Genomic DNA, 26,732 nt, shown 5'->3' on the forward strand with positions numbered 1-26,732 from the left:
CACCTGCGAGGGCGGGTAAGCAGTAACTAATGTATCTATTTTCTCGTTTAAATATTACTCCTTATCCGAACACCCAGGTCTTGAGAATTAAGAAAGTGATCATTAAGCAATTATGTGAAGGGGCCATTTTATGACGTTTACTCTTTTCTTAGTCTCAAGTATGTGTTCCCCTACCCAGGTACACATATCACTAGTGATGTGTGTTCCCCTACCCGGAAAACACATATCACTAGTGATATATGTGTTTCCCGGGTAGAGGAGCACATATCACTATGAATATGTGTTCTCAGGAAACACATATCACTAGTGATATGTACAGGGAAACACGTAATCCTAGTGATATGTGTTCCCCTACCTGGCCGTTCCCATTGATACACGACTGTTTAAAGGTAGGGTTAGGGGAACACCTATCCCTAGGGATATGTGTTTCTGGGTAGGGAAGCACATATCACTAGGGATATGTGTTTCCTGGATAGGGGAACACAAATCACAAGGGATATGTGTTTCCTGGGTAGGGGAGCATATATCAATAGGAATATGTGTTACCCAGGTAGGGGAGCACATATTACTAGGGATATGAGATACCCAGGTAGGGGAAGACATTTCACTAGGGATATGTGTTTCCTGGGTAGGGGAACACATATCACTAAGGATATGTGTTCTCAGGTAAGGGAAGACATATCCCTGGTGATGTGTGTTCCCCTACCCGGGAAACACACATCACTAGTTATATGTGATATAGTGATAGTGGTTGGGAAACACATATTCCTAGTGATATGCGTTCCCCTACCCAGGCGTTCCCATTGATACATAACTGTTTAAAGTTTGCAAAGAAAATTTTAGTCTCAAAAGGTGTCCGATTTTTTCGTATTGACTGTATCACACTGTCTCACGTCAGCAATGAACATTCAGTGTTGTCCTGTGAGTAAGTCACATGTCAACAAATGATTAAAAATTGCAGGAAATTCTTAAAAGAAAATCTGAGTCCTTTTGAGACTACAATTTTTAAGACCTTTTGAGACGTTTGAGACTAGAGTTTGTTTTTCAATTTTCAATTCCAAGGTCAAGAATGAGCATTCATGGAATGAACTGTTTAAAGATTTTTTGAAAGATACACGATGTTTTAACCATTTTTTTTAGGTTATGGGCATGAGAGACCTGTTGGTCAGTCAATCTTCCAATGATCAAGATGCAGATATAGCTTTATCAACTATGTTAAACAAACAGTTAGTGGAGGCCAAGATGAGTAGTGAGGATTCTTTCATTGCTGCCATGTTTAAAGCTTCAGCTTTTCTTGTTACCTCAAAAGGTACGGTTGTACATGTACGTACCACTGCATAAATACTTTGATCATTCTTATGGTGGGAAAAAAAACTTCTAATGAAAATAAGAGTGAGAGACATCAATTACCATGAAGCCTGCATGACAGGTGATGAAAGGAACACCTTCTACAAGAACTCTGTTTCTGTTCCTTTCTGCGAACTCTCCCTTTTCCCTGTTATGTTTTCTTCTCTCTCCCCTTCCCTTTTTGTACCTGCTAGGAAGGCTATTATAAAACTTTGGTGTTTTCTCTCTTAATGGACATCTTTATCAGACAGTCTTCTCCCTAAAGTTGACACCAAGACAGTGCCGGATCCAGACCTTGAGATAAGGAGGGGAGGGTGGGCGGTCATCCAGACCGTTAGATAAGGGGGGGGGGGGGGGGGGGGGGCTGGAACCCCCGGCCCCTCCCCTGGATCTGCCACTGCAAGAGTTGTTCCCTATCATTCATCTGTTATTTTCTCTGACTCTCTCTATGTTAGACACCTCTCTAAGACGCATATGGTTGCTGTCCTAGTGACATGCATCTTAGTTACTGGACTAAATGTATAATAGCTTGTGATCATCTGGAACAGGCCACTGTAGTAGGTAGCTAATTAAACCAACTGTTGCAGCTGAACATGTAATATAAAAAACATTCTCTTTCAGTTGTTGACCGTCGTCTGCTTCACAACATCTGCTGGTGTCCAACAGAACTCTTTACTGAATGTTCCATGTCCACTGCTGTGTCCTGCTGGGAATGGATTATGGGCGCAAGACAAGACCTTGAATTGCAGGTAAGTCCAAGTAGCTGCTTGTATCACCCCCTTATCCTCCCTCGGACCATTCTAAGGATTGAATTGCCGTACATGAGAAATCCATCCACAGAGTGAAAATTACATTTACAATTTCTCCACTTGAGTCAATTTAAGTTTGATGGGCACACTAGAATGCGTACCTAGAGTTTCCATTTGGTTTCAGAGTAAAGAAAGACCGAGGAACGGGATTTTTGTGTTTTGGCCGCGCGAAAAATGACCCCCCTCCCCCCCTTCTGTTTTACTTACCTCATTTTTCGCGCTGTCTTTAACTCTCGTTCCTCGTTCCTTACTTCCAAACGCATGGAAATGCTTGCTACACAGGCTATGGACTCACAATATTTCATTTAAATATTAATTTTTTTCTATCATCAGATTTTGAGTAAAATCAGTGCAGCTTGGCAGTGGACTGTTTGTCGGAGGGTGGGGTTATTTGCCGCAGACCAAAAGGTTGACAGTCCTTTAGCAGTATTCTCAGACAACAGATCCCCACCCACTGCCCCTAATGTTTCTCCTCATGACATGTGGATAAAGTTCCTTGCTCGAAGATTTGAGGTGATCAAATACTACAGCCGTGATCAGGTATGTTGATATTGACAACGTCATTTGATGTTGTCTTTTGTACTGAAAATTAATAACCCTGCATGATACATCTAGGTGATAAAAGAACTTAGGTCACCACAATTGAATATCGGCTTTATTAATATCAATTAATGTTATTCTTCAGTTGAAATATTTGACAAGGGAAATTAGTTGCTTTTGTTTTTGTTGTTGTTTTTATTTTCAAAAAATCCTCCTCAAATTACTTCCTTTTGGTTTCAAAGCAAATCTTCGCCGTAGACCCAAATCACCACTTACTGCACATGAATTACCATCTATCGTCATTTCGTTTTTACTTAACAAAAATGGATATGATAAATGGTAGGGAAACCCAGAAATCTCTAATAATCTTCATAATACCTCTTCAACTGAGTTCTTGGTAGGTTGAAATGTTAATTTGCTAATCAAATCATGATTTACTGTACATGAAGTACCATCCATCCTCATCTCTTTTTAACCTTGTTCCCAGGTTCTCTCTCCTACCCGTCAAGAGACCCAGCTCTCTCTCCCGCGCGCGCGCTCCGTAGGGACGAGTAGAACAAAGGGGACCTAGAAACAAATAGCTGTGATGAATAGCAGGGAAACTCTGTAATCTCCAAAAAGCTTGAGAATAACTCTTCAACTTTGTTCTTGGTAGGTGGAAATATTTGCTACAATGCTTCAGCGATGCCTTCCATTGTGTGTAGGAAAGAAGAACTGCTTGTCTCGACACATCACCACTCTCAGAGCAAGGTTCAGGTTACTTCATCTTGGGCTGTCCATGCTGCAGGGAGACTTCTTAACAAACTCTGTCATGAAAAATGTCCTCCGTGAAAGAATTTACCTCAATGCGATGGACTATTTCAGGTACCTGTGTCCTGGTTTTAATTCTTTCACTCACAGGAATGAGTGCCTAGAAATCAAAATTTTGTTTGGTTAACACTAATAGTTTGAATGGTCACACCACAGGATATCATCCAAAGACTTACAACTTAAAACTACATGCTTATAAAATTAATAGTACCATGTGAAAGTACTACTGAAGACGTTTCAGTTGAATGGTCACACCATAGGATTTAATCCACAGACACGAAACTTAAAACTGCATGCTTTTAAATAGTAGCATGTGAAAGTACTACTAAAGACGTTTCAGTTAAATGGTAACACCATAGGATTTCATCCACAGGCTCAAAACTTCAAACTACATGCTTATAAATAGTAGCGTGTGAAAGTATAACTGAAGACGTTTCAGTTGAATGGTCACACCGTAGGATTTCATCCGTAGACTCAAAATTTAGAAGTGCATGCTTAATGATAAATAGTAGTATTTGAAAGTACTTTGAAGAGGTTTCATTGAATGAATACGCTATAGGTTTTCACAGGATAGAGGGATCATTTAGGAGCAGGCAGAGCTTCTGTTCCCAGCCTTCCCTCCCGGTCAGTGCTTTCTAGCAAATGTTGTCATCAACCCTTTAAGTCCCAATAGTGACCAACATCAATTTTCTCCTAACAATATCCATACATTGTCAAGTGCAACATCTATGAGAATTAATCAAATGATCACAAAGAGAAGAATCTCTGATCTTTTATCAATTTCTCCCAACTAATTCTGTAAGAAAATGTATAGAGATCAGTTTGGAGAATTTGTTTGTGGATATTGGGGCTTAAAGGGTTAACGTGCTAAATGAGTAGAAATGGGTGTGTTGATTTGCTGTTATTATATCAGTATTGAACCCATGTGGCCTGTGAGCAAGGACGTACAGCTCAGGGAAGACGTTCAAGTGTTGATAAAGTTCTGGCAAGCCATGCACTCAGATAAGAAATACATGAAGTACTTCATGGTTTCATCACCTGTAGACGCCGCCGGTCAGCTTCTGCCACACACTTCTTCAAGCAGTTCCCAGTACACCAGTGGATCGTCCGGCTTAGGGCCATATTTACAGGTATGCTGAGGGCGGGCCTCATATGAACATACAATTTATGGCCCTTACTGCAAGTACATTGGACCTTATCCACAGGCACTTTTCGGAGCTCTAGCCAGAAGTAGGGCAGGGCCCTATCTAACGGTACAAGTGCGCTTTAGGGCCTTTTCCACGGCTACTTTCAAATACCTTATCTCAAGGTACATTGTAAGGCGTTAACTCCTGGTTCTTAAGGGTACATTGTAAGCTGTTGCCTGTTGGTACTTTGCGTACATGCTCCCCAGGGACAACTTTAAAGGTCCTCTTTACAGCTGTGTGTTAGAACCTCATCTGTAGGTGTATTTAGTACACAAATGAGAGCCATGTTTTGTTAGCTGTTTTTTTTTTGCCCACATCTTACACAACGTACAGCAGTATTCCAATGGTGTTGGTCTTGTGGACCAGAAGAAATACTCCCGTCAAGTTATTTATTGACAGTGCGTGGAGGTTGTGCGCAGGCAGGGCGCCCCCAGCATAAACTGCAGCAATTTTGTTTTAACTTTTGCTCTTTGTTGACTTTGCTAACCAAGTCTTCTTTACTAACACTTGCGTTAACATTTACGTTACTAATTTTTTGCATTTGCTTCAGATTTTACCCCATTTTTTTGTTTGCTAATGATGCTAAAATAATATTTATTTTGCTTTTGTTTGCTAATCCACTAATGACGCGTTCCTTAACAACATTATCACAGGTGTCTACCTCAAGGCGTAGCTCCTTCGGCCTTTTTACTGGAGAAATGGTAAAGAAATACGATGTGACTGAACTGGTGACATCCGTAACCTCTGTGTTTCCTCCCCTGGGGGACGGAGCGATAGCAACATAAGGGATATGTACCAAAAGAGAGAGCCCCTCCAATTTAGCGCCCAAATAAGAACAGGTCGCAAGGGAGGAGGATGCGCCCGAGGATAGAGAAGCTACCTCTCTCCTCGTGCGTGTGTCGCGCGCGCTCACCGTTTATATCGTGCCCCATATTTCTCACGCGTCTGTTATGCAGGCTAATAGTGCTCTGATTGCAGGGCGGGAGGTTGAGGATATGATCTCCTGCTGGGCTAGCTCCCAGTGTCTTACAATTACTAAGGACTGAGGTATTAATAGCCTGAAAACGTTTGCCCTACAAAGACCATATTTTTACTTGAACCATTCCTAAGAAAGTGGCTACTATTGAATAGAATGAAGAACCTTCTGCTTTGCTCAAAGTACCATGGGCATACATAAACTTTAATAAGGTTCTGCTTCATTCACTTACGAAGAAGCAAGGGATTCATCAGTCTTCATCGGTAAGTGCAGGATTGTTGCCCACATTTCCTAAAACAGATACAGTGGTGGGGATTGTATGAAGTCTGGTATCTTTTGGACCAAACAATCTGTCCATATTAGAGAGGTGTCTGCAATATAGAAGTAGCGTTTGTTTAAAGTTTGGTATCTGTGAGATCAAGAGAACTACAGCGTGAGGGCAGATTAATCTTCAGCGCTTGTGTAACCTATTCCAGGCGTTCAGATGAGTTTACGGTCATCTCACCACCAAGAAATCTACTCGCCACCACATAATAACTCTACAATAATTGACACTGTTTACTTACCCGGGATTATTACTTCTTCCTCAAGCCCAAATATAAGTTAATAGGTTTTAATGAACACCTTGCGTCGAACTTCTCGTCTTTAGTTTTATTTTTTGTGAATAATTGTGACTTTTTAATACCTTAATACGGTTTATTTGCATCGCTCGAGAGGTGCGATTTGTTCGAAACCCAACAGGCTTTCTCATGAAAGTTGGTTAATATTGTCACTTGAACCTTACCCCATTACATTTCATGGTAAATTTAAAGCGAAGAATTCTTTTTAGAGACGTGTCCTTTCAATAAGTATTAAGATATATGTTTCTTGGTGGCGATTTCGTTGGTGGCGAGATGGTTTGGCGGCGAGGTGACTGGATACCTTCGGATAGTGGAGTGCGGCGCGAACTCAGAGAGCGAGAAAAAATAAGGGGGAGGAGAGAAAGAGGGAGAGAGAAGAGAACGCGTTTCTTCGCTCCCACTCCCTACCTACCCCACCCCTCGCTGTTTTTCCTGCTCGCATCTCTTTGAACCGTCCCACAATCTGAATGCCTGAAACAGGCTGGTACTTTTACAATGTAATATATTATTAATTGTTTACATTGCAGGGCAATCGCTGGATGAACACAATACCGCTTTCCAGCAATCTTTCGTCTCGGCGCTCAGCCACTGGGAACTCAGGTGGTAAAGAAGCTACAGGCAACCAACATGTGTTGAAAGACTACTTAAAACGACGCAATCTCATTCTGGCTCTGATCCGACGAGAAATTGACAGATTGTCCACGTGGCATAACCCCTTGGCCAGACCCGAGCTGAGTTTTACCGGGCTTGAATCCATGGTGAACTGGGCAAATCAGACTGTTTTTACCGAGAGAATCTGGAGGGACCTAGTCAGATTGGCGTGGCACATTTCACCGGATATTGCCGTGTTTCTACCAGTAAGGTACTGTGATTCAATTGAATTTTGATTTCGCTTAACCCTTTAGGTCCCACGAGTGACCAACATCAATTTTCTCCTAACAACATCAGATCATCAAGAGTAAAGGTTATGAGAATTGCTACATTGATTATCTCTCAACTAATTTTAAGGGAAATGTATGAAGATCATTCTGGAGAATTTGTATGTGTATCTTGGGGCTTAATTGTTATTTGAGATTGTATAAAAGGATGGACATGGTTTGAAACTTGCCGAACACGCGAAGCAATATAAAAAAATTATATATTTTCAATTCGTTTTACTCACTCGATTCGTGTAATCAAAGTTTAAAATGGTCTCTTTTAGGGGTCCAAAAACGGTCGGGCCACGCCCAGATTGGTCTCTTTAGGGGTTTAATTCAAAATTTCCGACGAGCATCCCAGCCCCTTTCATGCTGAAATGATGAATATACGAATTTCATGTACTGTAAGCGCAAAGTGAAGAAATAAATGCAAAGAATAAGATCATCGCGGTTAAAGATGCAATTTATGCAGTTGCGAAAAGAAAACGTTACTTATCTGTCTCTATAGCTACAACCCTGGACAATACCTGTTGGAACAAATCGCGAAAATGCCTATTTTTTCCTGTCATCTTGGCAAAAATTGAAACCGTCGGCAACTAAATGCCCGATTACCCCCCTCCCCTTATCCAAAATTGTTTAGGATAGCATGGGAATTATACACGTTGGTTTTTAGACCAAGACAATTTTGAATAGGGGGTGAAGAGGGGGCGTACTTTTCCTGTTTAGAGGGGACGGGAGTAACGGGCAAAAGTTAGAAAATAGATGGCACTGTCTCAGCAGTTTTGTCCTGGGTTGTAACTCTGGGAATGGGAGGGCTGAGACATCTAGTAGTTTTTTTCCGAGAGGCATTCATGAAAAAGGTCTACTCTTGCGTTGTTGTTCATTTATATCTTGGCCATTTATGGCCGAAGGTACGTTTTAATGTTTGTACACTAATGCAGCGATTTGACTGTCTAGATTCAAAGAAGTACCAGTGATTCACAAAGAAGTGAGTCGTCTTGTTAGGATCCACCCTACAGCGGTATCTGATATCCCTGAGGCCATTCAGGTATGATGGTGTCAAACGTTGTATACCACAGTTATTAGAGGACACCAATTCTTACAGTACTACAGCAGTGTCCTAATCAATAGCTTTTGTTTCAGTAGTCACACTTATTGTATTCATACACTAACTTGAAAGTGAGAACCACATTAGACAACGGTACCACAGTGGCACTCATTTCAGTGATCACTCTCAGGAACTTCATCCACAGACTCAGAAAGTTTAACACAGGAAATTACTGCTCAGTGGCTTTTATTTGAATGGTCACAGTTATGGATTTCATCCACAGACTCAAGAGTTATAACCACCTTATACAGCACAAAAACAATACTAAAGGAAAGTACTGCTCAGTAGCTTTCATTTGAGTAGTTACACTATAGGAGTTCATCCACAGACTCAAGAGTTAGAGCCATCTTGTACAGAATAATAAACAGTATCACAGAAGAATAGTGCGCAGTAGCTTTCCTTTGAATGTTTATTCACACTTAGCTGCTAGAACCACGTTACAAGACTTCAGGTTTCTTGACTTTCAAAAATTTCTTTTTTAGTACCTTGTCACGGAAAAAAATGTCAAGGCTGACATCCCTGAGTTGACACACGTGCTCTGTTGGTCCGCTATTCCTCCAGTCCAGGCCATGGCTTATTTTTCCCAGCAATACCCACCCCACCCCCTGACGGCACAGTATGCTATCAGAGTACTACAGTCCTTCCCACCAGATGCAATCATATTGTACATTCCTCAGCTGGTGCAAGCCACTCGCTATGACGCACTGGGATTTGTCAGTGAATACATATTATGGGCTGCGCAGCATTCTCAGCTTCTAGCTCATCAGGTAGGTTTGACCGATATCGCTAAACCTATTACCCATATCGATGCTGGCTGGTAGATCTTGCGGTTTTGCTTAGGTGCTACCGACAGGAGCAAGTGTCAGTAGATGCTACAATGGACGACGTGAAACCCCAAAATAGTTTTTTCGCACAAAGAAATTACAAGTTCAAACACTGTTGCCTTATATAAGCCTCGTAACTATGTTAAAATACAGCTGCAATGAATGAAACTCTTGATTAACAACGCCATAGTATTGATATTCAATTTCGAAAAGATTGCTTGGTATCGATTGATATCGCGAACCCATATCGTATCGATTTTAAAGACCAGAATCGTGCCACGAGTGGTGCAAGATGTGTGCCTTCTGTTTGTATTACAGCCATTATACTACTACATGAGAAATTTCTGCAATTTGATTGGCTTAGAGCAGTGGTATTTCAGCTTAATTTGAAATACCTACATGTGAAAATTACAAACCTTTTGTGGGTAGTAGTATAAACAAGTAATAGCATGATTTGTAGTGATATTTGGCACAAATACCACTCGTGATATTTCAAAATTGTCTCAAATTTCACTCGCCTAACGGCTCGTGAAATTACTTATAACAATTTTAACATATCACTCGTGGTATTTATGCCAAATATCACTACATATCATGCTATTACCTATACGAAGATTTTGCTACTAGCCTTGTCTTAGCATTTTATGCAACAGAACAGCAGAGAGAAGACGGCAAATCAAATTCTCCTTATCGTTATCACTGGAAATGTGTGAAGAACTTTGTAGAGAAAACAAGTGCTGATATTTGCTTAAGCGTGTTCTCTGATTGTATTCTAGCTTATCTGGAACATGAAGACCAATGTATTCACAGACGAGGAAGCTCAGCATAAAGACCCGGAGATTGGACAACATTTAGAAAATCTTATCGACAGGATTTCCAACTCGCTATCAGGAACAGCGCTTGATTTCTACAAGCGGGAATTTGATTTCTTTGATAAAGTCACCTCAGTATCTGGAACAATAAGGTGCGTTAACCGGAATTATTTCACTTTGTACTCGCTTTCTGTCTTCCCATTGGCTAAAAGCCTACAATCAATTCTGGAAATCAGGTTATTCAGCTGATCAGTGAATAGTCTGTAGGATGCGCGCGCAATTCCGTCTTGACTTAATAGCCCGGCCAAATGATAAAATTTTTTCTTTCTTTCTTTCCATGCTGGCGCAACAGACCATATCCCAAAGGTCCCGAAAGAAAGAAGGCGTGTCTTGAAGCGCTGAGCAAGATCCAATCCCAGGAAGGCGTGTACCTTCCCAGTAACCCCGAGGCTCTGGTGCTAGAAATTGATTATAACTCCGGTACCCCCATGCAGAGCGCCGCCAAGGCTCCATTCCTCGCGCGGTTTAAGGTCAAGCATTGTGGAATACAGGAACTGGAGAATATTAATTCTTCAAAAGGTGAGTCAAAATGGCGTGCACCCTTTAGTTCAGCTACTACGAGTAGATAAACTCTCGCCTTTGTCTTATTCATCTTGACTTTCCACAGATTTTTCATCATCAGACAGTGAAGAAGAGGAAGTAGCGAGAGGAAAATCTCCAAAGATTTACTGGCAGGCCGCCATATTTAAAGTTGGAGATGACGTGAGGCAGGTAAGATGTATTTTTCAAATTTACTCCTCCTCTCTTCCTGCTTCCTTCCCAACTCATGGATGATTATACGTTTTTGGGAAACTGCCCACGTACCCCTCCCCTAAGTCAACGTTTTGCCCTACTTGAGAAATAAGTGTTAATGTTGGCCTAGGGGAGGGGTAGGTGGGTAGTTTCCCAGGAACGTATAATGATCACTACTGATTTTAGGTTCCTTTGTCTATGATCACTTTTACCTAAAAATGTCGAAGGTATTTGCTTTCAAGATGTTAATGTTTGTCAGTGCTTTTATTTATTTACTAGACTTTTTACATTCCCTTTTTTTCCGTAAGATCGTCGAGATCGTGCGCTTTGCGTTACGGGCGACCATCTTGGTTTCATATTTTCCGCGAGTATAGCCTGGTGATGAGTGTCAAATCCACTTAGGGGGCGGGGGAAGGGTTTGGAAACCAAGATGGCCGCCAGCATCGGTAAGCGCGCGCACGAAAAAATAGGAGACTGTGAACAGTCTATATCTTTACTTATGTATTCATTTATTCTTTATTATTATCCTTTGTAGGATATGTTAGCTTTGCAGGTGATCTCACTTTTCAAAAACATCTTCGAGCAGGTTGGATTGGATGTCTACCTTAAACCCTACAGAGTAGTGGCCACAGCACCAGGGGTAAGTAACTCATTCTGGATTAATTCAGGTTTCTGGGAAACGGCCCACCTACCCCTCCCCTTAGCTTACATTAACACTTACTTCTCACATAGGGCAAAATGATGGGTTAGGGGAGGGGTAGGTGGGCAGTTTCCCAGAAAGACGTCAGTTTATCTTCACCTAGGCGATGTTTAGCACATCGTGCGCGTGCTCAGGCATGTCAAAAAATGAACCTTCATCTCTGTATTGCTGATAAACATCAGGGTAGGCGAAACAACTAAGATTATGTAGGCGAAACGACCGTACTATAGTGTGAACAAAGCTTTAGGAAATAATTCGTTGTAACGTTCTTTGAAACTTTTTTTTTCTCAGAATGGTGTTATCGAGTGCGTTCCTGATTCCAAGTCACGTGATCAACTTGGCCGTCAAACGGAGGTAGACTTATATGAATACTACCAAAAGACATATGGTGATGAAAGTTCTTCCGCCTTCCAGCAGGTCAGGATCTCAGTGTACTGAAGTAAAATATTTGACAAAATGCTAAGGAAGTTGAAGTTGAATTCTAAGGGACCACATCCAAGTTGAGAAAGCGAAATAAAATTTCGTCGTTGCTTCTTTACCACAGTTTTATGTTCTCCGTAAAACACGAAAACAGGCATTTTCACGTCGTAGTCGTGCAAAAACGGCAAAGAAATATACAAAAAAGAGTGATGTACGTGCAAGGTTGCTGTTTTCCTTATTAAACCTATTGGTTTTTTAGACGTTCTCGTTGCCGTCGCGTCGTTGAATTTTAAAGTCCCTATTGACCAACTTTTTTCCCTGACCCTAGTTTCAGTTTCAGACGTATTTGCGAAAGTTGACTTGGCCCAGTTCCTTCTCGTTTTTAGAGTGGCGAATGGTGCACTGAAAGAGCAGCTAGCTTATGGATGTGGCTGTTCACGTGTTCCCTGTGACTAACTGCCGATTGAATGTTTCAGGCTCGAGCGAATTTTATCAAGAGCATGGCAGCGTACTCTATTGTAAGCTTCCTGCTACAGATAAAGGACAGACACAACGGCAACTTGATGCTCAACAGAGCTGGTCATATAATACACATAGGTAAGTAACTCATGAGCACCTTGGGTGCTCACGAATTATTATTCAAGAAAAAAGCGTGATGCTGGTGCAAAGTTGTTGTTGTTGTTTATACATTTATTCAAACCTGTCGCTTTTTTGACGTTCTTGTTGTCGTTGCCGGCATCGTCATCGTTGCTATAAGCAGCTTCTTTATCATTTTATTGTCTTGATACCCTATTCTCGTTTGTAATTTGTATTGTAGACTTTGGTTTCATGTTCGAATCTTCTCCTGGAGGTAATCTGGGTTTTGAACCTGACATGAAGCTTTCTCATGAAATGGTGATGATTATGGGCGGAACAATGGAGTCACCATCCTTCAGGTAACATTGTTGCCTAGTGCTTAAGCCTCGTTATTCCGCACGGCCTACGCGTTTCGGGTCACGTAGTCCGAGTGAGGCCGTTCGTCTCGTATACGTCACCGAAATGAACTGACCGTGAAGGCGTGGGAAGTCGCCGTACGGGAACTATGCAAGTAATAGTGAAGCAGATCTTTTACGATATTTCGACTCAATATTTTGCAACTACAAAATAGTCCTGTAGTTAGACACAACCTTAAAATAGCAGTTTAGTAAAATAGAAAAAAAGTACTGAAGAACCTAAAAGAAACTATAAAACAATGAGGACAGTTTAGGATGGAGAGGGTGAATGTGGATTGTTGAGTAATCAAGAAAATAAAGGATTCTTGGTGTTGCTGTTGACGAAACTGCAAGTTTCTTCAAGATGCAGAACCGTGCACGAGCTCCTTTAGATTAGATAAGGATTTCATCTAACTCTAATTCCAGTGGGAAAAAGACCTCTTCATCTTGATTTTTTTTCCTTCATCAAACTATCCCAGCTGCTTTGTTAGCAGGATTGTTCCAACCTCGTTTGCATAGTGTCCTGCTGAAATTCTCTTAAAACCTCAGCACTTGTGATAGAAACTCGTTGCTCCGCTTAAAAACGAACGCTTTTCATCTTTGATTTTTGTTAGTATTCTTCCCTATGTCAATCGACAGGATTCATGATACTGACGCCGATTATTCTCTTTTCAGATGGTTCATGGATCTATGTGTGAAAGCTTATCTTACAGTGCGGTTAGTCGATTAATTAGTTAAATATATTTCCTTGTTTATATATAACTGAAGGGATTAATCTTGTCTTAACATACAGGAGTTTTAACCGAGTGTCCAGTTACCAACACCATTATGTCTGCTCTAGTCAATCACAACTAAAACAGATATTGCATTTAAACCAATCAGCACTCGACACGTGTAGCTTGCCCTAGAGGCGGGAAAATACACGCCCGGGGCAAGTGACCATCGATTTTGGTGAGAAAAAAGGCGCGAGATTTTTTAGCCGACCAAGAAGCATATTAGAATCTAAGCATGCTAGAAAAACTCTTGTGAATAACTTTTTTGTGATTTGCTCCTTCCCACAGGCCATACCAGGAGGCAATTGTGTCCCTTGTGGCTCTGATGTTGGACACTGGTCTACCGTGTTTCCGGGGGGAGACGCTCAAGAGACTCAGGTGAGTTGCTATAACAGTGATCAAGCATCTTGTTAACATCATTAGCATGTCAGGTCTCCACAAGTAGTCAGGCAACTGAGATAGTTGCGTTGGAAAAAAGAAACACAAAGATTTGGAATGTTTCTTAGTCTTTTGTATCACGTCATTTGGTGATTGCACCCGTCTACATCACCGAGAAACTACGGATTATTACACGTTTCTGGGAAAATGCCCACCTACCCCTCCCTTAAGCCAACATTTTGCTCTAAGTGAGAACTAAGTGTTAATGTCGGCTTAGGGGAGGGGTACGTGGGCAGTTTCCCAGAAATGTATAATGATCGAGCGCTATAGCCCTTCGTCACAGCGAAGCAAACGGTTAGCGCTCGAAACGTCAGCTTCTCAATCCCCATGAGGTGGCCAATAGGCCCTTTGCAGAACTTGGTCACGTGCTTGGATACCACTTAGCAACCGCTCGCTGGATGGCAAGTCATCCAAGTGTTCATCTTTCAGTGCGATCGTGCGAAGTATTCCTAGGTTAATTATTTTGTTGAAAATTAAGCGAAATGACTGGGCTAGAAAACTTAAGCGACGTTTGAATTAACCTAAGAAGGCGTCACCCAATCGCACTCAAAGCTTTTTTGCAGTCTGAATGAATGATTGGATTGCTTGCCATTCAGCATGCCGTTGATAAATGGCATCAAAGCATGTGACCAAGTTTTGCAAAGGGCTAATCCACCTTATCAACTCAATTGATCTATGAGCAAAACTTTAACCTCAAAATGCGGATAAAATTGAAAAGAGCTTTCGGCCTCAACTGATGTCTTGCTCACTTCTGCGCCGGAAGGTGTCGTATCCAGCGATGTAGTAACACAATAGATAAAACCAAATCATTCGATTTCACCCCTTCCCCCCCCCCCCCCACCCCCTGACACAACACCACAGTTTCATTCCCTTTCGTGCTCCAGCGTCAGCCAGACAAGAAAAGCTCCAGTGAAAAAAAAAACTATTTTTAAAATGTTTTTTACAACAGAGCAAGATTCAGCCCTGCGCAGAGCGAACGAGAAGCGGCCGCCTACATGGTGAAGGTGGTTCGAGACTCCTACTTAAACTACAGGTAAGGATTGTAGAGTTACCTTCAGTTGAAAAAGTGAATTTTTTTTTCGCTCACATGAAGTGTTAGTAATACGTTTTACCACCCACGAGAGTGGTTTATCAAAGTAGCGTTCCAGTCGAAGTAACCGAGTCGCCCATTGTTGCTTTTTTTTCTATTCACAGGACTCGTGTCTACGATTTGATTCAGTTGGCACAAAATCAGATCCCTTGTTAGAAGCCGTGGCCGCTGATGCATTCAGCTTCTGTAAACGTGTTTAATTCTTTTAATCCGGATCTGGGGTCCGTTTCTCAAAAGGCCCGGAAACTTTTCGGGCCCGAAGGCAAATTTTAACATCCAAACCTGTTGAATAGTAGCACAGTTCCTAACCCATAAATCAGTCAATTTTAGGTCGTTAACTGATAGTTTCATTTGGTCATTTTCAACATTATTGAAACTTTGATCTTGAATGCAAACGCGGTAAACACAAAGCAGCTTTCAAAACCCGAAAAGAAAAGAAAAAGGCCCCTAGTCGCTAATCTTCTCCTATGATTATGTTCATTTGTGGCTCATGACGAGGGAGCTTTAGCAACGACGACGGCGACGAAAACGGCAAAAAAGCAATAGGCTTATTAAGCAAAACAACAACTTTGCACGTGCATCACGCTTTTTTGTACATTTCGTTGCCGTCACTGCACGACTACGACCTGAAAATGTCTAATTTCACGTTTTATGGAGACGTAAACAAGCGCCGACGAATTTTTCTTTCTCTTTTTAAACTTGAGTACGGTCCCCTAAGAAATCAACTCTAGGGAAATTCGCCTTCATTTGACATTTTCAGCGAATTGGAATAGACGCGACAAAGTTAAAAAAACGGATTCGTTTTAGAAGTGACGTTTTCGCTGCCGTCGCCGTCGATGCTAAAGCTCCCTAGTTTAGTTTACAATGTCAAGGGCGCCGCCGAAAAACACAGTTTAAAGAGAAACAATTTATAACCAACAGAGCAAAGCCACACTGACATGGGTCCCCATGCGGAACCCCTGTTGCTGTTGTGAGAGAGTCCCTAGAGGGGTGGGTGGTAGGCCAACAAAGAGTTGCCTTAAATGTTAAATATAAATATTAGAGCTTATGGCTTCCCAAGCTTTAATTGTAAAATACGAACAAGCTGTAAATAAAATAGACTATGAACATAAACTGTATTGCCAGGGAGACCGAGTATTGAAAATCATATTGTATAAAGAGTTGTAAAATACATGAATTAAAAATGTTGTTTCAGCCAGCAACACTTCCGGTGCTATTTTCTTGTCACATTTCTAACTATGAACTCGCTGAAAATTAGGTTCAAGAGAAAGGGGAAAGAGAGAGTTGTCCTAGAGGAAGCGACGAGTGAAAACAAATAAACTGTAACGCGCAGAAGTTTATCTTGAAATGCAATTTATCTGGGAGATCTGTGTGCTCACTCTCCTCCGCGCGAAGGCCTATAGGGAGGCTGGGGAAAGGAAAAAGAAAGCGCGCGGGGAACGACCGGAAGGGTTAAGAGAGGAAGTGAGGCCTCGTTCCCGCCTTTTCTCTCTTCCCATAGTCCACGGCGCGCTTACTATTTTTAACTTAAACTACTGCTATTTTTATTGGAATACCAAGCGGGTGCCTCTCCGGAGGAGAGAGACCTGTGTGTGCTCGCTTCCTTGGGTTTCCTGCGCAAGTGTGGGTGCGCTCAGTTTTGTTTTCAACCGATGGCCCCCCACAAAAACCCCAGAATTGAGGAAACGAAACAACAAGACACGATGAATTTTAAACTTCTCTCAATTTAATTTTACTTTATACAAAAGCATTAGCTTCCCTCTACCTTTCACATTAACTTACAGCTTTTTTCTTATAAATCTCGCTTTTTCTTTACTTGAGTCCATGAGCAGCGCAGCGGAATAGGAAAAAAATCGCGGATCAGACAAATTTGCCTTACAAAAACGACTCTAAAGTCAATTTTCCTTAGTAACTCCAAATATGGATACTGAAGACACTTAAATGTGTAAAAACTTACAAAAATTTAGAAGTGTCCTTATATTCAAACTGTAACCGTCGAAGAATTGGTCATTGACAATACAAAACTTCGGTAAAAAATCATTATCAATCGCTTAGGAAATAATATAAAATTATTAATAAAAATGACCTTACTTGAGAAATTAAATAACTTTTACTGTGTTTATCCACATTCTGAAATTTACTTTTTTAAACTCTCATAAAATCTCCAGTGAGATAATTCATTTATACAAAAATTCTCACTATTAAACATCTTTAAAAATAAATTAAAATAAGTTTAGAGAAAAAGATCATTTTCTTGTGAAAGAAGCTGAGCAAGCCGAGCAGAGATTTTCATTTGGATTCGTATCCTGACCGCAGCTTTTACACACACCTGTATGGTAACCATTGACAACAGGTTTCGTCTCGCCACTTCCATTTTCGCTTTTTACTTCCGTTTCCGGTGTGTTTTCTACTGGCTTGAATTGGTGATTTTGCATCTCGACCGGAAATTGTGGAAACGGAACTCCTAAACCATTCGTTGTGGGCATCATGTACGAGGCCAGTGGCATCAAAGATGGTGGCATGAGGTATCTGTATTGTCCATTGACGTAATTGAACTTGAAAATGGGGGGAATGGACCCAGGGGTGGGAACTTGTGCATGAGGGGAGGCCTGGGGAATCATGTCAGGTGAAGCTTGAGCCTGCAGTACATTCTGTTGACCAACCATGCCATTTGTCAGCGGTTTTGTGGCGTTGTACTGCACAATGACCTCAATAGCTTGAAGAACATTTCCATTGCAGCCCTTTAACACGTGTTCTAGGACAGTGGTAGATAAACCAGGGAATGCCCTAGTAAGGATATCCGTGGGGCTTGGAATTACCGTGGGGAGCGGGGATTCCATGTGTAATCTCTTAGATGCTGATGATTGTCCACTACTGTAGTCACTGTCAGAGCTCTCCGGGCTTGCGGCCTCGCCGTTGTCTCCTACACCACTGCTTTTCCGCTTTAGTAAACCTGTAGTGAAAGATACCAAGAAACAAAATGATCATAAAAATAGGTCCGCCATGAGTACATGTGTCTACTGTGAACTCTCCCAAAAGCAACTCCCTAATTACGCAATCAGAGACGAATATAGAAAGGGTAAAACAAGCGTACATTTAACCAATCAGCCTTATCGTTCAAAGAACTACGCGGTCTTGATTTCTATATAGATTCAGCATGCGAGTACCCAAGGTTAACTGTTTTGTTTTTGTTTTAACTATCCGTAAACATCCTGCTCACAAAAACTAAATAATTTTCCTCGTGGTTTGACTAGACCTTGGTCGACCAGCTGCAGCAGTTTCATCCTTAAACACACCTTACTTTGAGGTTTGTGACACCTTGCGCCGTATAAAAAAAAGCAGAATATTATGTACTTCGTGTTGGGAAGTTTTTGTTTTTTTTTTGTATAATTTGACCGATCCTACATACAAGACGTGTTCAGAAACAAAACAGGTACGGTTTTAAAACACAGTATTTTAAACTGAATGATATTCGGTTAACCAGAATCAATGGCATTCTTCTACTCCTGTTATCGGTAGCCTCATTTTCATTTTCTGTTTGCCTGTTAAAGATATTCGCTCTGAAGCAAACGTTGAAGTAAAACTACAACTAACAGACTGTTTTCAAACCACGATTTCTGGGCTTTATCTCACAGCCACAAGTCTTTCTGTCTTTAAACATTGCCATAAAATTTAACATTAAGTAAGAGAGAGTTATGCTTGGTATCTTAAACTTTAAAATGCAAGCAACGGAAGAGCCAAATAAAAGTTCATTTTCTATACTAAAATTATTTTGCATATGGCCATCGTTAAAACACATTGTGCTTCGCTAGCCACGAATAAGTTTTCAGTCGTCGGTGTATTACATATGCTGAACTGGAAAAGGCCGGGCATCTCGTTAGCGAAGCAATACGTTGGAGAAAAAATCATCAAAAGACGCTACATATATTTAAAACTTGCGTTTGTTCCATTTACTCTCTGGGATACAACTACACTTCGTTGGAAAGTAAGAAAACCGATTTCGAGTGAGTACAGCGGAAACTAAACATAATTTTCCTTAATTTACGTTCATTGTTAGCTTGAGCAAACTCTTAAGAACTACACTATGATTTTAGAAGACTATTACGTATAAGCTTACCAGGCGAAAAACGATGTTTCGTTTCCCACAATTGACCGTATCGATTTGTAAAATGACTTCGATTCCCCACTAAGCTCATTGCAACGCCTTGATCGCGAAAACTATGTTTGGGGCTCACCGCGTTGGTGAGTTCTCACGGTTTCGGCAAGCGACGTTGCTGTACAGATTTATAATTAATAAAATTTTAATTTCACAAAGCAAACACCTTTATTGCTATAGGAACTTAAGGAATGCCTCGCTTTTGTTCTTTACATGTGATTCTAACCAATTACACGATAAAGGGATTGTAGAACAATATGTCTTGATTACGGATGTGAACAACTTCGGAAACGTTTTGAAAATGCTGCTATGTCGGTCTATGACTTGGACGTTTTCAGCCAGCACGTACTGGCTTGTGTATGGCGTTTCATTTTTCTGTTTTTCCTTAAGAATTATGCGTTTCTTATTTTCGCTTCTCCTTTTTTTGAAAATGACCAAAGCAATGAAGCGTGCCTTTAATTAGCGGCCTGTCGTTTTTATTGTTCCAAATTTTTTTGCGCTGTTTCTTAGTTGTAGCACAGAAACGTGAACAAAGGATCCTACCTTTAAAAAGATGAAAAGAATAGCTCACAATTGAAAGGTTGATTACAGTTAAGGGCGGTACTTTACGTCCAAAACTCCAAAAGAACTAGTATCACTATGAAAGGAAGAGGCCATGTTGTGTATTGAAAACACAAATTTACCACAAACAGCTGTGAAAAGACAAAAAGACTTGACACTTGTAGAAGGAAGAAAATTTAAACTGAACATTTTTTTCACAAGCTTTCATGTGTTGATCAGAAATCTGATAAAGGCTTTATAATCTTCTGAAACAAAATGGTTTGTTTTTTCAAAAGCCGCTTTACCGGGGAAAAGAGAATCTGAAATTAAAATTTAAAAAGTGCCGACGTAAGCAAATGTGCATTGTTTAACTGTAAAGCGCGAAACGCGGCAAACTGAAAGTAATTGTTTAATCCATGTTGGAGTTTACACAACGGAATAAAAGTAACCTGATCAACTTGAAATCTTGAAAAAGTTTGCTTCAACCGGGAGAAATAAAATGAAATATAACATACTTTTTAAAGTCCTTTTCGGAAGGATACGATTTGCGTTTCAGACATGGGTGGTTTCATTACTGTACGCAAATATGGCTTCTTCTATGTGCATCGGCAAACTTATTTAATTGAAAGAGATGATCTTCGGTACAAAACACAAAGGCTGTTCCGGAAAACGCGAACATAGTTCCGTCTTCTGAAAAGACACTTCTACAGCGTACAATCTGATCAAAAACTTCATTTCATATTTGATGATATTCCTACTGTAGTAATTTAACTAAATATTGTTCCAAAGAGAGATGATAATACCTGCTTCTATTATTTCTTAATAGTAAGGTGCCTGTCCCTTAAATTGAATATGGGATTTCTATTGGTTTATTTACAACGTCTTACTGAGCTTCGAGACAAACGGCCGGAAATGTTACAACTTGCGCAGAAATAGTGAAAAGGGATGTTCACTCACTGTATCAAGAATTCCGTCAGATCGATTTTGTCTTATTTTAACATATTAACTTGCTTCTGGCACCATCAAAGTTCTTTCGCAACAGTTGTTAAACTCGGCCGAAAAGAAGGAGAAATTGGTTAAGTAAGGAACCGTGTTATAAAAGTAAGTGAAATATGAAGTGCAGAATTTGTTTCACAATAATGGGAAAGTCTTTTCCAAAGGCCCCGATTACCAGACTAAGAGAGAAAATATGTCCTATGAAAAGCAATTCGGTGATTCAGTGTAACGGGAAATGTCCAAAAGGGGTGCCCTTCCTGAAGTCATTTGATTTAATCTTCCTGGATCTGATGGATATTTTTCATTCAACCAATTGACAGTCAGGCTGTGAATAAAAGTTTGTTGAAATTAATCGAGTAGACAAATATAACTGGAAAGTTGGTTTTGGCGAGCGTCGCTTGTAAACGCACAATTATTAGAAATCTTTCCTGAACTGGGCAAAGGAGTAAGAGGTTTGTAGGCATTAGCGCAAGACACGCAAGCTTATAGTTGCCTCTGTGACTTTATAAGCTTGCAACATTATCGCCTGTGAAACAAATTTCAAAAACGCTTTCTTGCCAGAAAAAACCTAGATATGCCTTTGCAATTTCAAATTTTAATTTGTCATAAATATTTATTAAATAGAAAAGGTTTGAAGCTTCTATCATATTTCACTATCAGTTATCTCGACACGTCCGAGTCTCAGACGAATTTCTTGTTTCACTTAACTGGTATACTTATAAAGTTCTATGCTAATATTCAGTTCTTTGCAAAGTAAAATTCAGTTGGCGGATGCAATTAATTAGGCAAAAGAATTGTGGTATAAGTCGAATATCTTATTAGGTATGAAGTTTGAAATACCGACCTTCTCTGTGTTCCTCTCCCTCCACCCAACCGTTCAAAAGACTGGACTCCATCTGATCTAGCTCTGGCGTGTTTACAATCATGTCCGCTTCATTGCCTTTTTGCTGCCTGAATAAAGCAATCCTTGCAGCCGTAAGACGCTGTCGTTCAGCCACAGTTCTACAGTCCATACATGTACAGTCTTTGAAACGGCATTGATGTTTATGACCTCGAAGATCGGACAAAATGCCGTGATTTCTACAGCGCGTGCATTTCGGATTGCGGTTCGATGCGGTCGCTTTCAGATCCCCAGAATTGCTTTCCTTGAGTTCATCCTTAACCTCGTGCTGATGCATTTCTTGTCTGTTTCACCGGTAGAAGCTTTGGTCAACTTGATCAGTTGTTCGAACAGCGCGCTGGTTTTTAAAACAACGGGCAAGATTAAAATTCGCACTCACGTGGATCGGATTTTTGCATACCCAAGGGATTTCACGACATGCACGTATCGCAACTTTGTATTGTTCAAAGATTTTGCACTTGAGTGCCATAGACTGATTAGCAATTAAATTCAAAGAGCTAGGAGACGCGATTTACCCGACAGAACAAAGGAAGCAAAGAGAAGAGAGGTAATTATAACTTTTTACTTCGATATTTAAAACCTGTACAACAAGGATAACTTTGGTTTGTCTGAGAAAGGCTACGCACGCGCGCTAAAAGTGAACAAAAAGATCTGTGGGTGACTCGCTGTTGAGTGTGGTAAAAAAGAAATAATCACTGAAAACTAACAGTTTCCCCCTCCGTTTGTTGGTGTTGAGTTTGTTGTTGGTTCTCTCCTTGCTCCGAGAGCTTTTTCTTCAGGTAGTCCGGTTTTTCCCTCTCCTGAAACCAACATTTTCAAATTCCAGTTCGACCAGGAATAAGGTAGACGAAGCCTGAACCACTTAGTGGATGTGGTACCTCTAAATCTTTATTTATTGATTTGTATTATTACTTGAGGCAGAGCGCGTAGACTACGAGTAGTCCCCCATTTTTCCTCAGGGATAGTAGAGCGAGCAAAACGCGAGCGCGCGTGAAAATCAACCCACGCGTGTCGCCTTTTCTCGCGTGGGGTGATGTTCACGCGCGCTCGCGTTTCGCTCGCGCTACTATCCCTGAGGAAAAATGGGGGACTACTCGTAGTCTACAGAGCTCGGGATGGTAAGAACTTTTTAGCTAAGGCACACTTCTTGTAGCCTGCGAGAGCATCCGGTTTTGTGGGCTAAAGTTTCTAATTTCTTGAGCCAAAAAAACCGAATGCTCTCCCAGGTTACACTTCTTGACGCTACAGCATAGTTTTTATGGGATGCGGGATGGCAGATTCGAAGTAAAGTGCAGGACTGTAAGAACTTTTGGGCATACTTCTCGAGGCTATAGCATATTTCTTACGGGAAGTGGGAAAGGGAAATCGAGGCAGACTGCGGGAGTGTAAGAACTTTTTAGGCACACTGCTTGAGGCTATAGCAAGTTCTTACGGGATGCGGGAAAGGGGAACTCGAAATAGAGGAATCCGAACCCGCTAGGCGGGTTACACCCACCTTTAAACGTTTACATGGCAAAATTTGACCCGGCTGAGAGGATTACCCTTCCCTGGGTAACAAAGGTTTTTCTCGCGTGCGGTGGGAATTTACGGTGTTGGTCGAAGGCCGAAACATCTTCGCCCGTAGGCCAAAGCCGCGAGAAAAACTTTTTCGCGCGGGTCACCATAAAGACTTGACAGAAACCGGAAACCGCGCTAGAAAAGTCTCTGGCACCCAGGGTAGGGTTACCTGCTCTAGCGGACCGGGCTACCCGCCTTGGCGGGTCATCCCACCTATCGTGTAAACGTGATCAAATTAAATGAGAGATCATATGGACAAGCGAGTTACCCCACCTTAGCAGGTTACCTCACCTACCTGGGGTCCCCCTCCTCTATGTTAATAGGCCCTTAAATTTCAATTAATGTTGGAAGAGCTGTGCAAACGGATCAAACATTGTTGCATTACGCTTCGGCGGTCATGGAACAAAAAATGTTTCGAGTTGTTGGTTCAAAAGTTTGACCGGTCTCAAACTTTGCGCAGCAACATGAAACAGGGTCTGCAAACGCAACATGTAACATCCAACAATGTTGCTTCCGTTTGCTCGGGGCTTAACAGCCGCAAAGTGATTTATGATACTGCGGTTTTATCTCGTTGACAACTAGCTTTTATCATACAATCATAACACTCAGGGGGCCATGGCGTTCTCATCACTTATGATGCTCGATTCAATGAGCACATCTACGCCCAGGTGAACAAAGCTAATAAGATGTTAGGTTTTATCCGTCGTTCACTCAGCAGCAGGAGCGATCAGTTTCTGCCAACATTTAGATCTCTCTACGTGGCCCTTGTGCGTTCGCACTTAGAGTATGCCTCTGAAATCTGGAGTCCAAAGTCTTATTGAGGGTGTCCAACGACGTGCTACGCGGCTTCCGCTACCTAATTTAACTTACAATGAACGCCTTAGCAGCTCAATCTTCTCCCATTGGTGTACCATAGAGAAGTTAAAGACATAACAACATTTTATAAACTGAAGTGTGGTTACCATTACTATTCAGTTGAAAGATAATTTGAATTTTGGTCAGACAAAAGATTAAGGTCATATTCTAGTAATAAGTTAAAGATTAACAAAGTCAGAACCGAATTATTCAAAGGCACTTTTTTCTATAGATTACAATATTTATGGAACAACGTGCCTGATAAACTCAGGACCTCTAATTTAAGCCTATCATTATTTAAAAAACAATGTAATGAGTTCTATAAAAAGAAGAGCTTCGACCCTGACCACTCGCATGCCCGGATGTCGTGATCGATGTAACAATTATTTTTTCATCAGATTAATCTAGGATATGACATATTATCAATTATAGTTTTTACATAATTTTAATGTTTTTTTTTCTTTTTCTTTATTCAAGTGTCTGTTGTAGTTTTTAGGTGGACTAGCTCGAATGGTTCGTATGTTCCCTTCTAGTCCGTAGTTCCCCACTGCAATAATTTTTTTTTCTAGTATGTAGTTTTTGTTCTCTTATGTAATTTTGCTAAGTTTTCTCTTTTGCAGTGGAAATGGAATAAATTAAATTAAATTATCAAAAATTAACGAGGAGTCCGTATTAAGCGGGTTGAATGTAAAGAAAATGTTAGGGCAAAATAAACTGTCCATAATAATGAGGTGTCCGCCGTATTAAGCAGGTGTCCTTAAAGCGCGGATCGACTATATACTTTTGCGTAGGTACGTCATACGAATTCGCGAGGTCGTAGAGACGAAAGGACAAGCCGAAGTAAGTGTTAAATGGGGATAGCAACCACCACGACATATCAAATGGAATCTACACAAGCTGAGAACGAAACTTCTTTATTATTTAAACTATAGTGTTTTACAGGGATTTCTGCTACTGAGAAAAATCTTAACTCAGGGCAAACGTAAACTAAATACCGCTCGATAATTTTACGTGAGTTAATATCGGCCAGTCATTGATCGCCTACTTGTGTTTCGATGTGTTACTACAACACCCATCTTTGCTTTTATTACAAAGGTTCTTTTAAAGTTCTAAGAGATGAAAAAGGACCTAAAAACTAAAGAGTCAGACTTTTTTTCTTATCTTTTATTGAAAGAAACACAAGATATTGGTTTATATTATGAGCAGAAAAATACATCATTTTTACATCAATTAGATTCATGCTGTCTATCGGGTCTCGTTGGGCATGAATAGCCATGCAGTTACAGAGGATGACAAAACTGGCAAAGCAAAAGATTTTCCTTCATTTTCAATTGCTGTTCTAACCCTCGAGAACAACATCACACACAAAATTGAAAAAAAAAACAATTTTAACGATTATATTTTCAATTCAAACAATTGACATTTACAAAGGCTGATGGGATTCTGCTGGAATTGAATCGAGCTAATTTTCTTGATATTGTTTGGGTAGGTTTCTTTTGTTTTTCTTCAAAAAGTGAGCCATGTAGACAGGAAACATCGACAAAAGCAAATACAAGTGATCATCTAGGCAGATAAGTCGACAGGAGAGATGAAGCCGTGAGACATCAACCGCCTTGATGCTGTAGTATCGTTGTAAGACTTCTATGACCAAAAACCCATATAAAATGAAGTTCAAAACAGGGCATGCTTGATTAACTCGAAAACAAACTTGAAGAAATTTCAACTCTGGTTTTGAAGCTTTAAGTCTGTTATACTTCACTAAGCCGATGTATATAGAGGCCGTGATGCAAACGCATATTGGTATGAAAGTAAACACTACCACAGTACCAAGAAGAGTAGTTTCGGCTTCTTCTGCTCTTTCGGCATTAGCGAGCGATAGACCAAAACAGTTTTCATTCTTGCAAAACACATCTCGGCGTCCAAAGAAATGAAACAACGCGGTGCAAACTACCAAAAAAACCGCAATAAACCGTTTGGAGTTTAAAGTTTGGCTGTAGTAATTTCCCATGGCTATGGACAACACCAATGCTGCGAGGCAATAAATCGAAAGGAAAGAGGAGATTGTCGACAAGAAAAACCAAACCTGCTGGTTAGAGAGCTCGGCGCCGGCATGAGTGATGATATTCCAAATGTTTAGAATAAACTGCAATGATACAAGTTGACGTTGATCAAGACTCGATGATTTCTCAGCACCGCGAAGACGAAGCCATGCATATACATTGTTAGCGAAGCCAACAGCGTAAAAAGCGCTGAGAGCAACAACAGCAGCCATGATGAATTTTTTGCGGCGCAGGTGGTGATGATAGCGTCATCTAGAAGACTCTCTTTTGTATTAACTGTTTTAAATTTAAAATTTTAATTAGTCTGGTCTGTGCATCTTAATTACGGTAAACCTGGTGATCAATTAAATTCTGTGACAAGCTGTTTTCAAATTCTTGATCGCCCTTGTTTTCTGCACTGCACATTTCCGTCTTGCTCCGTCCATGCAATAAGAAATTGACGGATTCAGCAGAAAAACAAGCAATGATGGGGATTATTGTCTGGAAAATAAAAAAAATACACACCTGAAAGGTTCCAGCATCTCTCTTTAATA

At 40.7% G+C, this 26,732-nt stretch overlaps 3 protein-coding genes across 3 annotated transcripts in view; 1 reads left to right on the forward strand and 2 right to left on the reverse strand.

Annotated features, from left to right (window-relative positions):
* Positions 1-16,336, forward strand: part of LOC140921472 (phosphatidylinositol 4-kinase alpha-like) — a 33,384-nt gene extending 17,048 nt beyond the window's left edge. Inside the window, exons 18-36 of the mRNA XM_073371476.1 lie at positions 1,141-1,309; positions 1,969-2,096; positions 2,490-2,696; positions 3,352-3,560; positions 4,420-4,636; positions 6,817-7,151; positions 8,164-8,254; positions 8,797-9,081; positions 9,915-10,102; positions 10,303-10,529; positions 10,618-10,721; positions 11,278-11,382; positions 11,734-11,859; positions 12,339-12,459; positions 12,680-12,797; positions 13,509-13,550; positions 13,895-13,984; positions 14,994-15,077; positions 15,239-16,336. Coding sequence (XP_073227577.1) covers positions 1,141-1,309; positions 1,969-2,096; positions 2,490-2,696; positions 3,352-3,560; positions 4,420-4,636; positions 6,817-7,151; positions 8,164-8,254; positions 8,797-9,081; positions 9,915-10,102; positions 10,303-10,529; positions 10,618-10,721; positions 11,278-11,382; positions 11,734-11,859; positions 12,339-12,459; positions 12,680-12,797; positions 13,509-13,550; positions 13,895-13,984; positions 14,994-15,077; positions 15,239-15,290 — 2,898 coding nt within the window. The 3' untranslated portion in view covers positions 15,291-16,336. The remainder of the gene's footprint in view (positions 1-1,140; positions 1,310-1,968; positions 2,097-2,489; positions 2,697-3,351; positions 3,561-4,419; positions 4,637-6,816; positions 7,152-8,163; positions 8,255-8,796; positions 9,082-9,914; positions 10,103-10,302; positions 10,530-10,617; positions 10,722-11,277; positions 11,383-11,733; positions 11,860-12,338; positions 12,460-12,679; positions 12,798-13,508; positions 13,551-13,894; positions 13,985-14,993; positions 15,078-15,238) is intronic.
* A 1,044-nt stretch (positions 16,337-17,380) lies between these two features.
* LOC140921459 (doublesex- and mab-3-related transcription factor A2-like) lies at positions 17,381-22,004 on the reverse strand. The gene is made up of 2 exons (XM_073371462.1): positions 21,671-22,004; positions 17,381-18,087 (listed from the first exon to the last, which is right to left on the reverse strand). Exons 1-2 carry the CDS (start codon positions 22,002-22,004, stop codon positions 17,381-17,383), a joined length of 1,041 nt encoding a protein of 346 aa, XP_073227563.1.
* Positions 22,005-25,037: 3,033 nt separating this feature from the next.
* Positions 25,038-26,687, reverse strand: LOC140921462 (uncharacterized). Its single transcript, XM_073371465.1, has one exon. The coding sequence runs from the start codon at positions 26,409-26,411 to the stop codon at positions 25,602-25,604; it is 810 nt and encodes a 269-aa protein (XP_073227566.1). The 5' UTR covers positions 26,412-26,687; the 3' UTR covers positions 25,038-25,601.
* Positions 26,688-26,732: the final 45 nt, after the last annotated feature.

Source organism: Porites lutea, chromosome 12 (genome assembly GCF_958299795.1).
Source record: "Porites lutea chromosome 12, jaPorLute2.1, whole genome shotgun sequence".
Lineage (NCBI taxonomy): Eukaryota > Metazoa > Cnidaria > Anthozoa > Scleractinia > Poritidae > Porites > Porites lutea.

Excerpts from the sequence above, each read along its gene's own strand:
- LOC140921459 (XM_073371462.1), bottom strand. The coding sequence starts at position 22,004 with ATGCATCAGCACGAGGTTAAGGATGAACTCAAGGAAAGCAATTCTGGG. Across the intron at positions 18,088-21,670 it reads GGGAGAGGAACACAGAGAAG|GTTTACTAAAGCGGAAAAGC; the intron begins GTCGGTATTTCA and ends CTTTCACTACAG.
- LOC140921462 (XM_073371465.1), bottom strand. The coding sequence starts at position 26,411 with ATGGCTGCTGTTGTTGCTCTCAGCGCTTTTTACGCTGTTGGCTTCGCT.